At 38.8% G+C, this 15,980-nt stretch overlaps 1 protein-coding gene across 1 annotated transcript in view; it reads right to left on the reverse strand.

Moving 5' to 3' along the window:
- Nucleotides 1–15,576: 15,576 nt before the first annotated feature.
- The window catches only part of NDUFS4 (NADH:ubiquinone oxidoreductase subunit S4), a 47,066-nt gene continuing 46,662 nt past the window's right edge, over nucleotides 15,577–15,980 (reverse strand). The window contains exon 5 of the mRNA XM_069880241.1: nucleotides 15,577–15,785. Coding sequence (XP_069736342.1) covers nucleotides 15,682–15,785 — 104 coding nt within the window. The 3' untranslated portion in view covers nucleotides 15,577–15,681. The remainder of the gene's footprint in view (nucleotides 15,786–15,980) is intronic.

The following is a 15,980-nucleotide window of genomic DNA, read 5'->3' on the forward strand; positions in this document are numbered from 1 at the left end:
AAGAAGCTGAAAATTGAGATTTAGCTTAAGTACTTCTGATGCTATGAATTTCTTTCTGTTTTAAGATAAATTTGTTTTTGTACTTAGTCTACTATAGATCCATGGAAATGTCTGCTCCCGTATTGAAATAAAAACTGCTAAAACCAAAATATAGCAGTGCCATCAGAAAGTAGTTAAAAACTATTGGCTTAATCAATTCTATGTTTGATTGCAACTTGTTAATGAGTTAGAAGTTATTTCCTTGAAAACAATAATGAAAATTAGAACAGCACTTTTTCCCAGTGCTCATCTGAAAATTGTAATGTCTCCATTCTATAGACTGACCAGACTGGTAGTCCAGATTCCTCACAACACAAGTTTAGAATGTGATTTATAAGTCACTGCCAACTTTCAGACATTTTCTAGTTCTGAAAAAATTCTTAGGCTGTAATGTTTCATACTTGCACTATCAAATGCTGACTTGGGCTAACTGCACTTTGTGGCAAAAACGTTTCCTCAGTTTCCAGAGCATTATCAGTTCGAATGACAAAGAACCATCTTCTATTCCCATTCTCAATAATGTTCTGGCTTTGCATTGGGCATGGTTTACAGATAAAAGGAAACTAGCTGAATAGAAACCTGCAGGTAAGCCACCCCTTTTGTCTCCATTCTGAAAGGTACTTTGAGTATATGAAGAGCCTTATTCCTTTTGTATGGCTCTGTAAAGTAAAAAATGTTTTATAGATACATTTATCTTCTAACATTGCCCGAAGTAAAAGCTATAAAGAAAACTCTTGTAAAAAGAAAAAAATGCCAATGGCTAAAATTTTCCATGCTCAACTTGGCGGTGCTTGTCTTGCTGTCTAGTAGACTAGCTGATCTTAGTAATATTGCAGACAACTGTGCTCTAGTATGAGATTATTAGTGCTCTGAAAGAGAATGGTATCCAAAGCTCTTACCATTTATTTTACAAAAAAGAATAATTTAACACAGTAATGGCTACTAAAATGATTTCGGAAATGGCAAGCCATTGGCATGAGAGGAGATTAAAGAAACAGTTTGCTGTGTCTACTTCAGTAGTAAAAGGCAAAAAAGCAATCTGATTAGGTGTTTCCATTCAGAAAGCACTTACCAGAGAGGGAATATTGGCTACATAAATGGAAAGGGTACAAACTCTTATAAATAAAACAAGTCTGGGAATAAGAATAGAAAATCAGTATTTCAGATATAAGGCATTCTGGATGGGTCTTTGAAATGCGATAAGGACCCCAGGAAATATAATGTTTCATGCTAGCAGCTCAGAAGTGTGTAAGTGGGATTTGATGACAAGATAGAAGTGATCCTGCTGTTGAAAATTAAAATTTGTGATTTGTATCTTTGGGTGGTTAGCTTCTTGTAGCTGTAACAGACGCTTGAAAGGAGACTGCATTTCCATGTATCTTTTTTGCACCATATTTTAAATACTTTAATCCTGCCAGCTGTTTACCTGCAGGGGACAAAGAGATTTACATTTGCCCTTAGTGCATAATTTGGTTTCTGGGGAATGAAGGTAGGCAGGGTTATTTTCTTTTGAAGCGTCAGACTATGGCCACAGAAAGTAATGGGATATTGGAGCAGAATTTACTGGTATTTTTATGGTATTGAAAAATACCTTTCCTATCCCTGCTCAATTGCTTAGGAAGACCCCGACTGCCAGGTTTGGAATCACATGGGTTCAGTGTGTTGAAGAAGTCTGTTAACAGTCTTTTCTGTCTTCTGCCTTTCTGCATGGTGTTAGGCAGTACTTACTTTCTAGGATTCCCTAGGCATTTTCTCTTCACAAATGCCCTGCTATTCATAAGGCCATGTTTGGGATATCGGTAACGTTTAATTTTTCCTATTTTAATCTTGCACATTATCCTCCATGATACTTCTTGTCTTTATACTAAACGTTTTGGGTATGTATAGAATGACAGAGATTTTTATACAAGGTTTTGACTTTTCATGGGTAAGTGCGTGCATAGTTGGGCATTTACGATAGTCAGAGCTAAGTATTTTTGCAGACAGCTGTGGAGTATCTATTTATGGTTCATGTAATTGATTCCAAGTCCCTCCAAAGACCTATGTTTCTAAGTATGTCTTTTCTGCTCCTTATGCCCTTTACTTGAACATGCTGAGAACACAGAGTTTAGAGGGAAGATGTGGGGGGTTTTGTTACTTTTTTTTTTGTTGTTGTTCATTTTTTTTTTCATTTGTTCATTTTAGGTTTTTTTATTTAGGCACTCCTGTGCTCTTGTGGTAAAACTTCCTAGGCTCTATTTCACCAGTTCATCAGCTGGAAGAGTAAGTTCTAGTTTCTGAGGATGCTGGAATATGACAGTCATTTCATCAAGATTTCCATTTTAACTCCACTGTGTAGGTAGGTTGACAACATAGCAGGATCTGGTCTTTGGACAGTGATGCTGAAGATGTGATGTTAAAGAGTCCTTTCCTCCTATGGCATACAAAAACATCTTTGCAACTTATCTGTCATTACTTTTTGGTACCATTCTGAAAGCAGCATAAAAGATGGGACAAGCTACAATAGAGACCTTACTCAGCTTTGTGAGGTGTCACCTGCCACCTCCTATCCTGAATCTTGACACTTGCAGACTACACGTCACTGTTTATTACTACCAGATGTTAAAAGTCAACCTCTAGTTCTAGAAGTAGATCTCTGATGAGTGAACTATTTTTTGGAGGAAGAACAGTAACTCCTACTAACCCAGCTCATTCTCTGGGTTCATCTGCACCTTGACGGTGCCATACACACAGTAACAGGAAGCCCTGTTCTTCCTAGAACATAAGAAATTTCAATAGGGCTAAAAGGGCTTTTTCAATGTATTATGAATACTGTGTACTGACTGACCAGAACAGATCTGTTATTCAGGAAGGGATAAGTCTTGGGAAACTACCACAACCACCTTCTGGAGCTAAAATGATACCCACTCTCTGAACAGAATTGTGAAATCCCTTAAAAGAAAAAGTATCTATGTGTCCTTATTTGTTATTGTGTGAATAGCATCTATTTGGAATTGCAGCTCAGCTGTGGATAAAATGGTTTGGGATGTAAAGAGAATACCCAGCACTGGTGAACAGCGTGCAGACATCAAACCAGTTGGATGCCCCCAGGGAAGTATTTGAACATAAGCTTATTTGATTAAGCAGCATCTCAGTCTTTATTTAGCTAGATGGTAAGCATCCCTTCCTATCACTGGATTAGCATTTGCAAGGTACCAACAGTGAAATACATAAACACTTGCTCAAAGAAGACCAAACTGTTGCTTCTGCAATGGTTGCCGCTTTATAAAGTCTATTTGTGCAATAAATCTTCACCTGTTGTACATAAGCCATATCTGCATAGTCAGAATACTTAATCCTGAGCTGATATACGGTCTTCAGTGGAGTCCCAGATATTTCCTTTACTTACAAATCTGTTAAAAATCTTTACAATAGCAGAGTACTGGATACATGTATACAATACAATGAACAGTTAATCTGTGGAAATAATTCAAAGGAGAAAGAAAAGGCATAATGTATTTTACTCTTGGACATGACTTCAGTGGCAGGAGGTAATTACTTAGTGTCTGACTGAAGATTAAAGTACCACTTTATCAAAATAAGCATACAACCCAGACTTGTCCCACAGGGAGCAGTGTTTCATAAATGCATGAACAGGTGGCATAGTGCATACTCCGAATATGGGAATACTTCCAAAAGAAGTTGCAGAAGCTTTCATGGAGTAAATCTATCTGACTGGGGAGAAGGTTCTCATTTAGCTATCTGTTAGCACAGAGTATTTGAGTTAGCAATCCATATGGAGAAAATCTGCTGCCCTTCTTACAAAACGGTTTACTCTTCCACTCTTTCAACAAAGCCAGTCACCTCCATCAAGCTGTGAATGTTTTGGTAAGATGCAAGCTATCAAAAAGTGTTCTCATGTATACAGTAAATGAAGACTCTTAAAATAGTAATTAAGTGATTGACACGGAAAGCTACAACTTCCTGAAGGAGAAATTTTGCTTGGGTATTAAGGTAAGGAAGACTTCTATTGGTTCTCAAGATGCAGAATTAAAATACTCATAAAAGGTCCAATACTTAGACAACCTAAGAAAAAAATGTAATGATCCAAAACCTAGTCTCTCTGTTTATTCCACCTAAGATGCAAGACAGGATGGGCTCAGTATCTGCAGAGAACACATACAGCAATTCTTTTGAGACTATAACTGGATGGACTGCTGCTAAGTTAAGTACAAAGAAACCTTGATAACGGATCAGACTCCACAGGTCCCACGGAAACAGGAGGAGGAGAGCTTATTTGGATGAACATAAGATTGCAATTTGGTTTTTTTATCAGCATCAGTCCAGGTGAAGGTTGTGAGAACAGTCATATATATACTGCAACAGGATCCTTCCACCAGACATGATAGAATATTTTACTACCCGAACCAGGATGCCAGGCCAGAAATTCTTGCATGTAACAAAGGCAAAATCTGGCTTCAAGAGAAATGGACGTGCTTAATGCCACATGACTAAGTATTTTCAGATTCAAGTTTGTATCTGCCCAGGGATTTTTCTAAAATTGAAGCGAGTTTTACTGATTCCTGTTGATGCTCTGAAATCCAAAGTTTGCAAATTCTATTCTGCAAGATGGCATTAGAAATTGTATTTCTTTTTCATTCTAAGCCAAAATTTGGCAGAGATTTGAGAGGCAGCATATTCTGTCTGTGATCTGGCAAAGCAGATACTCTAAATTAACTAGAAGTGGGTGGGGAAATATTATCCCTGAGGATCTTGCCTGGAAATAAAACTTGGAGCTTTTGAAGTTCCTTGCGAAGAAAAATAGAAAAGAGCATCAGAGAAATTAAACAGAGCAAGTAATAGTCCCAGCAGCTACCTTCGAGTCGTATGTTCCAGGCTGAAGTTCTGGCTCCAAATCAGACCTTATGGCCTGGGTCATTTGTATATGAGAGGAGTACCCTAAGAGTATCCAGTGTCCTTGCTTCAGTCACTTATTTGGAGCTGTCCCATTTCATGTAAAGAACTGAGCTTTAGTTGGATCAACAAAAAGGAGAGGAATTATTTAGGCTAACACGGACTTCACCTGAGCTGGTGCAGCAGCAGGTGCCAGTCTTTGACTATGTCTTCCCAGACATTGTACCGCCCTGCTATAGGCTAGTCTCATGCAAGTTCAGTGGTTTTGATCTGAAGTTATGCCTGGCTGCAAAACATTACAAAACTGTTTACTTAAGCTAGAGTTTTCCCACAGATCACAATGATTTCAACAACTCAACTTTCCCCAATATTACTTAAGCTTTTTGTGAATATTTCCAAGCGCTATTTCCAAAATTCAGAGAACTTTTTATATTGCTGACAGGACTGCAATAGGTTAAAAAAAAATCAAAATGAAGCCTGAACATAAAACCTTTTATAGCTAGCCTAGTACTAGATTAATGATATGCTAAGCACCTAGACATGACTAGCAATTCTAATCACAGATGAGATAGTTGGCTACACTCTGCCATTTTATGCCCTCCGGAGATAATGGGAGGTCATTCAAGTGCAAAGATGTGGGATGCTGAGCCTACTGGCCAAAAAAAGAAATTCCAAACTGCAGAAAACGTAGCACCATGTTGGAGCACACATAACCACATCACTCAAACACTTGACTGTGAATCTTCAAGGCAATGCCTATGGAAAAGAATAAAAGATTCAACAGGCGCCAGTAAGAACTGGATTCTTGTTTCTGTGACACCATTTGTTTTCTATTATGGATATTTGCGTCTTAGGTTAACATTCCTCTGAGACAAGACCTCGTATGTGATAACATTCATCCCCAGGCCAGGCCATGGATCTATGTCCCTGGCATCATACAACAATTTATGTCTGGAATTCCAAAATACTCCCAAGAACCACATCATTTTGCGTTTTGCGCTGGCTTTTTTTGTATAGAGACCTGGTCAGAAAAATTATCCAGGAAAAGAAAAATGAATCGTGATCCTGGAAAGAGACCATGTGCACATATGAAAGACCATATGGTAATGATCAAAGTTGAGGAAAAACAAAAAGCTGCCTTCCACCTGCAAAGCAGAATTGTCTGAAGATAGTGAAATGGGAATGCTTTGAAGATAAGCCATCATGTAGTGTGGGAAAAGGAGGTAAGAAGCGAAACCTGGTATTGAGACAATTTCCTAAGGTGCACTCCATGACTGGTGAGTGAGGCAGCCAGGTGCTGATTATCTTCTACCCTGTTCTAACATGTAAAAATCAACCGAAGTGCTAATTGCGTTTGTTAACTGCTTTTCTCATAACCTGCCTTGTTCCAGTGGATAAAAAGCACACAGGGGAAGCATTGAAAATTATCTCAGCTTGTTATTTTAAATTATTTCAGGAAGGAAGACATCTGCCCTTCCTCAAGTGAGATTCCTATATTGTCTTCCATGATTTTTCCTGATTCTCTTCAGGAAGATAAAGGTTCAAACATGGGCTCTACGGTTACTCTCTCCTTTGCTTCTTAATCAGTCTGAAATCCGAAGGCAGGCACTGATAGGAAGTGAGGATACTACTTTTGTGGTCGCGTCAAGAGAAGTGAGTATACCTAACTCTCTCCACTCCTCTGTTGCAGTCACTGGAAGCACCTATGCCTCCTTCAGAAACCATATGGAATTTTGAGATACAATCAGTGCTTTGATACTGAACCAATTACTAGTCTGGAGGGAAAAAAGAAGGTAAAAAAAGGCATTTCTTAGTCATCCTTTGTAGCAGAGGTGGATGCTTCCATCATGATTTTTAAAGGCGGCAGATAAAAATGGAAGAAATTCAACATAATATGACAAAAATATGTATGTAATTAAATCTTAGGCTGTGCAAAGCAAGGAGATTCAGATATAGAGATATAAATTCAATGGATTCAACATCCCTCAAATGATCTTTTACTGATCAGAAATTAATTCTCTCTCAGACATGAAAATAGTACTGATAACTGAAGTTTAGAATCATAGAATAACCAGGTTGGAAGAGACCCACCGGATCATCGAGTCCAACCATTCCTATCAAACACTAAACCATGCCCCTTAGCACCTCGTCCACCTGTGCCTTAAACACCTCCAGGGAAGGTGACTCAACCACCTCCCTGGGCAGCCTCTGCCAGTGCCCAATGACCCTTTCTGTGAAAAATTTTTTCCTAATGTCCAGCCTAAACCTCCCCTGGCGGAGCTTGAGGCCATTCCCTCTTGTCCTGTCCCCTGTCACTTGGGAGAAGAGGCCAGCAGCCTCCTCTCTACAACCTCCTTTCAGGTAGTTGTAGAGAGCAATGAGGTCTCCCCTCAGCCTCCTCTTCTCCAGGCTAAACAACCCCAGCTCTCTCAGCCGCTCCTCATAAGACTTGTTCTCCAGCCCCCTCACCAGCTTTGTTGCTCTTCTCTGGACTCACTCCAGAGCCTCAACATCCTTCTTGTGGTGAGGGGCCCAGAACTGAACACAGGATTCAAGGAGTGGTCTCACCAGTGCCGAGTACAGAGGAAGAATAACCTCCCTGGACCTGATGGTCACACCGTTTCTGATCCAAGCCAAGATGCCATTGGCCTTCTTGGCCGCCTGGGCACACTGCCGGCTCATGTTCAGTCGCTGTCAACCAACACCCCCAGGTCCCTCTCCCCCAGGCAGCTTTCTAGACAGACTTCTCCTAGTCTGTAGCACTGCACAGGGTTGTTGTGCCCCAAGTGCAGGACCCGGCCTTTGGCCTTGTTAAACCTTAGGTGTTTACAGTGGAGACAGCAGTAGCTTAACCAGTAGCTTAACTGTTTATAGTCATGCAAGTGATTATAAGAACACAAAGGTGGTTGTGGTGACTCTGTCTAGCACAGCTCCTGTTTCTGATGCGGAGCTGTTTGGCTTTCTAGGGTGCATGCTGAGTTGCACACAGTCTCCAGACACTTGTGCTTAAGGAACTTATGTGCTGGAGGGGGCTTCTACGTATTTAGTAACAACAAATGATATTTTTTTCTAACAACATCTTTAGCCTCTCTTTTAAGGCATTAACATTTAGCCTCCACATCACACCCATTGCAACATACAAAACTCTACTTCTTCAGATTTCTGCACTAGCTAAATGAATCAAAATCCACTAGCTATTAAAGGAATCCCGTTTAAGTGTGGATATCCGTGCTGTGGACAGGTGGGTAATTCTTGCATCACCTCACTTTAAAGCAGATACTGTGAGATGTTGGCATTTGCAGTTTTACAAGTCACAGTAAGGGGTTTCAGCAAAGTTATTTCCAAGTGACTGTTATTGCTAAAATTTGGATTATATTCACACTAGCAGGTTTTGAATTTTTTTTAGCTCGGTTATTTCAAGTAATTTTGTTTAAATAATTTTACTTACATAGTTATAATGCTTGCAGAAGTGCAGCTCATGGAATCTAGTTACTGCATGTTCTCAGTGTTGTGGCTCAGTACTCCCTATTAAGGCAAATGTACCTTTTGCTCCCAAAGACCAGCAAAGACCAGCTATACATAAACTAAGGATTGTGAAAGTGGAAATTAAAGAAAACTAATTTAGTCAAAGTAGTACAATCCTTATTAGTTTCTTTTACAGTGACTCAGTGCAGGTTCTTTTGTTATAAATGAGACTTTATGTCTGTTCTAAGTTATTGGGTATTTTAAGTGTTTGAAGGCTACACTTCAGGAAGTTGACTGGTAAAGAAACTTTGCTATCAGTACCCCAATAATAAGTTTGAAACCACTCTTGACAGAAAGAAAGAAAAAAAATGCACCATCAGAAAGATAAAACCTGAAAAAAAACCCATGCAACAGATTAATGAATAAGACAGTCTCCAATGTAAACGGCACTGTAACTGCAGTATTTCCCCAGACTTATAGAATCATAGAATCACCAGGTTGGAAGAGACCCACTGGATCATCGAGTCCAACCATTCCTATCAAACACTAAACCATGCCCCTCAGCACCTCGTCCACCTGTGCCTTAAACACCTCCAGGGAAGGTGACTCAACCACCTCCCTGGGCAGCCTCTGCCAGTGCCCAATGACCCTTTCTGTGAAAAACTTTTTCCTAATGTCCAGCCTAAACCTCCCCTGGTGGAGCTTGAGGCCATTCCCTCTTGTCCTGTCCCCTGTCAGTTGGGAGAAGAGGCCAGCGCGCTCCTCTCCACAACCTCCTTTCAGGTAGTTGTAGAGAGCAATGAGGTCTCCCCTCAGCCTCCTCTTCTCCAGGCTAAACAACCCCAGCTCTCTCAGCCGTTCCTCATAAGGAGTTGAAGAACTGTAGTTATTGACCATTTCACCTACAGAAATATTATCTCAAGCACTGAACAGACATCCCAAATGAAGCAGTAACAGTGGTCAGCCTGAGGAAAGAGGAAGAAAGCAAAAATTTAATTTCTGAGAAGCGTTGTAATTTTGATAAAACACCCTTTTGGCAACAACGTATCAAATCATATGTAAAGCAGAGAATTTATTAGGGACTGCTTGTAATGAGTGGCATTTTCTGGTTTTAAATTTACAGTATTTCTCAGTTGGAAGTTTTACTTCCCTGAGATGGTTAAGGCAGAAGGCAGCAATGACAAGCTTGCATTCAATTAGAAAAATCATCTCAGTAGACTGACTACAACTTTGCATACATATTCCTGTAACAGACAACCAAAGCACGTTAAAAGACAACTGCTTTATCTGACAGACATGCTAAGAATTTTCTCATCTTCTCCACCTAATACAAGGAAATTAAGTATCTTCCAGTATTTACAGGCACAATACCCAAATAAACAATTTTCGTCAGTTCTTCTGACTTAACAATAACTACTTAAGAATAATAACAACCCTGTGCAGTGCTACAGACTAGGAGAAGTCTGGCTAGAAAGCTGCCTGGAGGAGAGGGACCTGGGGTTGTTGGTTGACAGCCGACTGAATATGAGCCAGCAGTGGCCCAGGTGGCCAAGAAGGCCAATGGCATCTTGGCTTGGATCAGAAATGGTGTGACCAGCAGGTCCAGGGAGGTTATTCTCCCTCTGTACTCGGCACTGGTGAGACCGCTCCTTGAATCCTGTGTTCAGTTCTGGGCCCCTCACCACAAGAAGGATGTTGAGGCTCTGGAGTGAGTCCAGAGAAGAGCAACAAAGCTGGTGAAGGGGCTGGAGAACAGGCCTTATGAGGAACGGCTGAGAGAGCTGGGGTTGTTTAGCCTGGAGAAGAGGAGGCTGAGGGGAGACCTCATTGCTCTCTACAACTACCTGAAAGGAGGTTGTAGAGAGGAGGCTGCTGGCCTCTTCTCCCAAGTGACAGGGGACAGGACAAGAGGGAATGGCCTCAAGCTCCGCCAGGGGAGATTTAGGCTGGACATTAGGAAAAAATTTTTCACAGAAAGGGTCATTGGGCACTGGCAGAGGCTGCCCAGGGAGGTGGTTGAGTCACCTTCCCTGGAGGTGTTTAAGGCACAGGTGGACGAGGTGCTAAGGGGCATGGTTTAGTGTTTGATAGGAATGGTTGGACTTGATGATCTGGTGGGTCTCTTCCAACCTGGTTATTCTATGATTCTATGATAAGCCATTGTTTTACCAGGATGTTTTAGGAGGGTAAACCGTACATATAACATTAAAAAAATCTCCATTTAAATATTTCTGAAATCTTAGACAATAATTTTGAACCTGCATAATTTAGCCACACATAGGTATGTGAGTGTGATAACCTGTTTTAAAAAAAACCTGATGATAACTAAGATCATGATGGTCAGTAGTAAATCTCCATCAGCTTTGAAGTGGAATTTTTTTTTTTTTTTTTACTCAAATTTTTACTATTCTTTGCACCACTTGTGATTTCAGAGGCCACTGCATATTACTCCTCAGTTCTTTCTACTGTGGACTGAAGAGCTAATTCCACCCTACAGATCTGCTCCTCAATCAAAGAATACTTACTTCTTTATGTATGTTGTTGCCTCATGCTATAACTTGAGGCCTTTTTGAAAGCCCTACTACTTGAATCACCTTGCCCCTACATTCACCACCTCCTCTGAAGAACATGAAAGTGAATTACATCTACAATAGCCAATGACACATCATTTTTATATTGCATCTGTTCACAACAGTACTTATAGATAATTTTTGTTTTGCTGGGGGGAGAGAGGTTGGGAAACAAAACCTCAATAAACTAAAACCTGACATGTGTTATTTGGGTAGAGTTTTAAACAGAACGTTTAAGCCACAAATAAAAGCTATAAAGTTTCAAATCTAAATTCCTTCCGGACTCTTACAAGACTACTGTATGACGTTTGTATTTATTCTCTTCAACTTTTCCAAAAGGGTTTTCATTCACATTTTCTGTTCAAAAAGGCCTCAAGATGGGGACCTCTCTACCTTGTGATGAATGTGGATATGAAGAATCAATATTCTAAATCCAACTGAAATCCACATTTTGATAAACTTCAACACCATCTGCTTCTTCTGTTGATGTTGGCCTATTAAGCTGCTGTAGGCACATCTACTTCAGCGATCTTGTGATACTGGTGATATACTCCAGTATTAATTAACTACCAATTAAAAATGAATCCCTCTCAGAAAGCAGGAATAAGAACAAGGACTTATCAAAGCATGCTGCCTTACCAGACATAGCATAACTTACTATGCAACTGTCTAAACGTCTTTTTTCTTTTTTGGGGGGTGGGTGGGTTATTTCAGGCTTCTTTATTTCCCTTTTTTTCTTTTTTGAATAACAAAATATGCTGGCATGCCCAGTAGCCAAACTTAAGGTCAGACAGCTCTATCTCATGCAAAATCAAACTGTACTAGTTTCTGGTGTGAAATTACAGGCAAAAGCTAAAATTAGCCCAAATTAGTTTCTCCTTTTCTACCACATGACAAAACGACAAAACTTTGCAGATAAGGGTAATTAGATTTTCCATTTCATAGTATCACTTAATAGTCTGATTTGTTTTAAATTATCCATCAAACTGTACAGTTAAGGAATACACTGCTAAAAATCTGAAACTGTGCTTTCATTTTCCTGACAGACTTTAGGTTCCATTACAATATCACGATTTTGAGAGTTGCAGGGCCTTTGCTATAATAACAAAATTGTTTGTTGCAATTGTGAATGCAACAAATCTTCAGAATAACTTTGTATCCTGCAAATATCATTTTATCACAATAGAATTACGCAAAATATATTGAAATATTTGCAGGTGTGCACCCATATTTTGTAGGGAGTTCTATACTGCAACATAGATACTGTTATACGTAGTCAGCAATAGAATGGAGAGTATGTATTTCAAGCATTTGGATTTGGCTTAGGTAAAAGTAATGCTATAAAATATACAGATTAGGACCATTCTGAGCATTTAGAATATAGCTAAACCAGGGCTGGTTTGGGTTTCGCTTACCTGTGGCTCCTCACTGAACTGATGTAAATAGGCATACACTTAACATAACACAATTCATTGCAAAAACCTCAGATAAAAAGTGGCAGGAAGGGGGAAATGAAAATGCAGAGTAAAAGTAAGAAAAAGGCAGTTTATCAGTAAAGGTAAAATTTTACCAAAATATTCCTAGTTACAGTATTGGAATGGCCAACCTTTCAAAACTCATGTGATCACACTTTTCATTGCAAAGAAAAAAAAAAAAAAAGAGATACATGCCAAATCCCTAATAGAGCCAACTGGAGAAAAAGCAGTAGCACACAGGAGGAAAAAGATTGCAATGCTGCTTATTTCTTAAAAGAAGGAACTTTCATCCAGACTTGACAGGAATAATCCAAATTTAATTGTGACACATAGCTGGCTGAGACAGCAGTGATAGGTAATAAGCTTTTTTAAGTAAAATGGTGATACTATGGGCTAATTTGCTAGAAATGGGTAAGAACTTTGTCAAGTGGACAGTCCTGCTCCCAAAACTTCATACAACATGTCCACACAAGTCCAAGCATAAATTAATTCCAATCAGTGCCTGTTAATTTTATGTGTGAGACTTTTCATAATAATGGAAGTTACAAAACTGTAAAAACCTCTCAAACCTACACAGTTTAACAACAGAGTGTAAATGTAGCATCCATGTAAGGCTCCCCTGAAATCCTGGCATGTAATTGTCTTGTAGTTCTTTAATACTCTTGGTTATTATTGCCGTACAGGGTGATATGTTACCTCAGATGCACACAAATCCCACTGGGTAAAGAACACTTTCTATTTGTTCAGGAGCTTTACACCTTTTCTTTCCCCATTAGTGATTTTGATACTTTCAGAGGTCTGAAATATTACTGCCATGAAAAGCTTTGATTAGGTGGATGCAGGACAGCTACATGTACCACCAAGAGGAATCTCTAATCTCAATCGGCATTTGTATTAACCCCAAGACCTCAAAATCTCTTTAGATTTCAATTTTCAGATCAGTGGTTGAGGATACTAAAAAAAACCTAATAGTTGTGTCTCTTGTTTTGACATATTCTAGATTTGGAAGCAATTTTACCAGTCACAACACTGCGGAGCAGACAGAAGCTGAAGTTCACCAATGAAACATTTATTTCTGAAGGTACTTAACTAAAGTATGGTATTCTGGTATTCTGCACTGGTATTCTGATAAGCTAATGAAATGGTGATAAAATCTTTTATATAGTAGATGTTTTCATCACTGAAATGTACTCCCGTATGCAATGATGTGTTGTCTTCTGTGAAGACACTCAATTTCACTTCTAGGGTTTGAAGACTACAGCAATGATGAAATCAACTCTCTTCCACTGTCAGCATGCTTATTCTTAAGAAGCCATCCAACAGGAGGGAAAAAAAAAATCCCAAGTCCTACAAAAAGAATCAGAGTAAAAGAAGGTCTGGGCTTAAACATGACATAAAGACTTCGTGCAATGCACACTAGAGAATCGTAATGAACATGTGCACTAAAAAAAACCCCAATAAATTCTTCTTTGAATACATCCATTATCTTAGGAAGAGAAAGAAATGAAAGAAACTGTGCTCTATCTGAAACTGATTCTAGTAACAGGGAGCGTAGATTAACATATAGCAATGTCATATATTATGTGTCCAAAGATAACATATCTACCGTTCACTAGTCTCGTTCCCTGGACTACATGATTTCAAAAACACAGCTGTGATCTGCTGCATTAGATATCCAAGCATTTTTCAATTTTAATGTTCATAGATATTTTATAAAGCTTGAAGACCATTCAACTAAGATCTTGCTGCTCTTCACTTGCAAGACAGAAGAAAACCCCCCCACAACAAATGGCTTTTTGTATTACTGTCTCCTTAGTAAGATCACCATATTAAGCCTAACTGGAATACAAAGAGAAGCAGTAGATTCTGGACTGTTAAGATTGTAGTTTGGTGCACTTTAGCATTCCTAGAGGCTGTTAGGCTCCACTGTGCAATGCAGCATTCAAAATTCAATAGGAATATGAATTCGAATAACAGTTCTTGCCTGTCATATGAAAACAGTGACATCAGCCAACTAGTTGATTACACTTAAACTGGGTCAAAACCAACGCTTTAAACAAATGTTAGCCAATGTACAGGGCAGCTGGTTAAAACCAAAGCAAAAATATAATCAAATCTGGGCAACACAAGGTAGTTTTATGCTTTCTTTTAGGTAAAATTCAGCACAGAGAACTCAGCCCATTTTTCAGACCTACATGGAGAGAGCTGTCTCAACTATTTTTCTTGTAACAGCTGGGATAAAACTCTTCCACTGCTCATGATAAAGGTATACTGTCCCTCAATTTGTGATAGGTTTCACTGATCAAACGTGCTATCTCAATTTGTTAAGTAAAAGTTAAGGTTAATAAATCAAGAGCCATTGATACATAAACAAGGATTACGAACACAATATTGTGCATTATTAAAATGAATGATTTAATATCATGTAAGACAATTTGAGTTTAGGCTATATATCCAACATTAAGGTTGACACGCTATCTACCATCTCATCTCTTGCTGGCAACAGGAAACCTCAATGCAGATAAACACGTAGCTAGCAATAAAGAAACAGAACTACAATTATGTAATTAGTATATGCTGATGCTATGTGAAGTACTCTATACTCTTCTGACTTAACCTGTGCATATTTAGCTGATTTAGTTTCACTTTTGAAGAACACAGAAACAACTGCCATCTTAATCTCTTGGATGGAACCTGCCCTATGTCCAACACAAAAACCAGTGCTTTCTATTCCAACGATGAATACTTCTGGAATAACAACAATATCAATTTGGGGAGAAAGGAGAGTTTATGTAATATACATTTATAGAGAGTAGTGTAAATTATACTGAAATGTTCAGTTTTATATATCATATTTTGCTCTCTATATAAAAGAAAAAATCCCAGCTTCCATGGAGACAATTTAGATAAGCAAGGCTGAGAAATTTATACAAGATAGTGAATATAAAATTACCAAAGATAAACCATAATCTTTAAAGTTGCAGCTGATTTCAAACATTCCTTTTGATAGATTCTTAGTACAGCAATTTTTTAGAAGTATGAACACTCCAAATCTCCTCTATTTATAGGGAAGTTTGTAACAGGTTCAATTGGAGACATCAAAAACATTTTAAATAGACATCACAAGATGCATCTGTAGTTTAAAGGTCAAATTTATTAGGAGATTAAGAGATGTATTATACATGGTCTATAAATATTGCACAGCTGACTTTACTCACAGTCAGACAGCCAATGCCAACCTATTTTGTAGACACCCTTGTTCTTTTGTTCCAAGAAAAGTTTGCCCCATAAGACTTGGATTTAGGTTTTGGAATCTTCTTCTCTTCAACGTCATAGCTCCAGCCTGGAGGTTACAGGGGAAGACAAGAAACAAAGAGAATTCTAAATATTCTCAACATACAATACAGATCAAATGTACCTTAAACCTTAAAACTTTTAATATATTTTTTTCCACACTGGCATCCACTACTTTATTCCTTTGTAGTTGACAACAGAGAATACTGAAATGCCAAAGATGTGACATACACCCGTTCTCTCA

The sequence above is a fragment of the Phaenicophaeus curvirostris genome, chromosome Z, assembly GCF_032191515.1.
Source record: "Phaenicophaeus curvirostris isolate KB17595 chromosome Z, BPBGC_Pcur_1.0, whole genome shotgun sequence".
In the NCBI taxonomy this organism is placed as follows: Eukaryota; Metazoa; Chordata; class Aves; order Cuculiformes; family Cuculidae; genus Phaenicophaeus; species Phaenicophaeus curvirostris.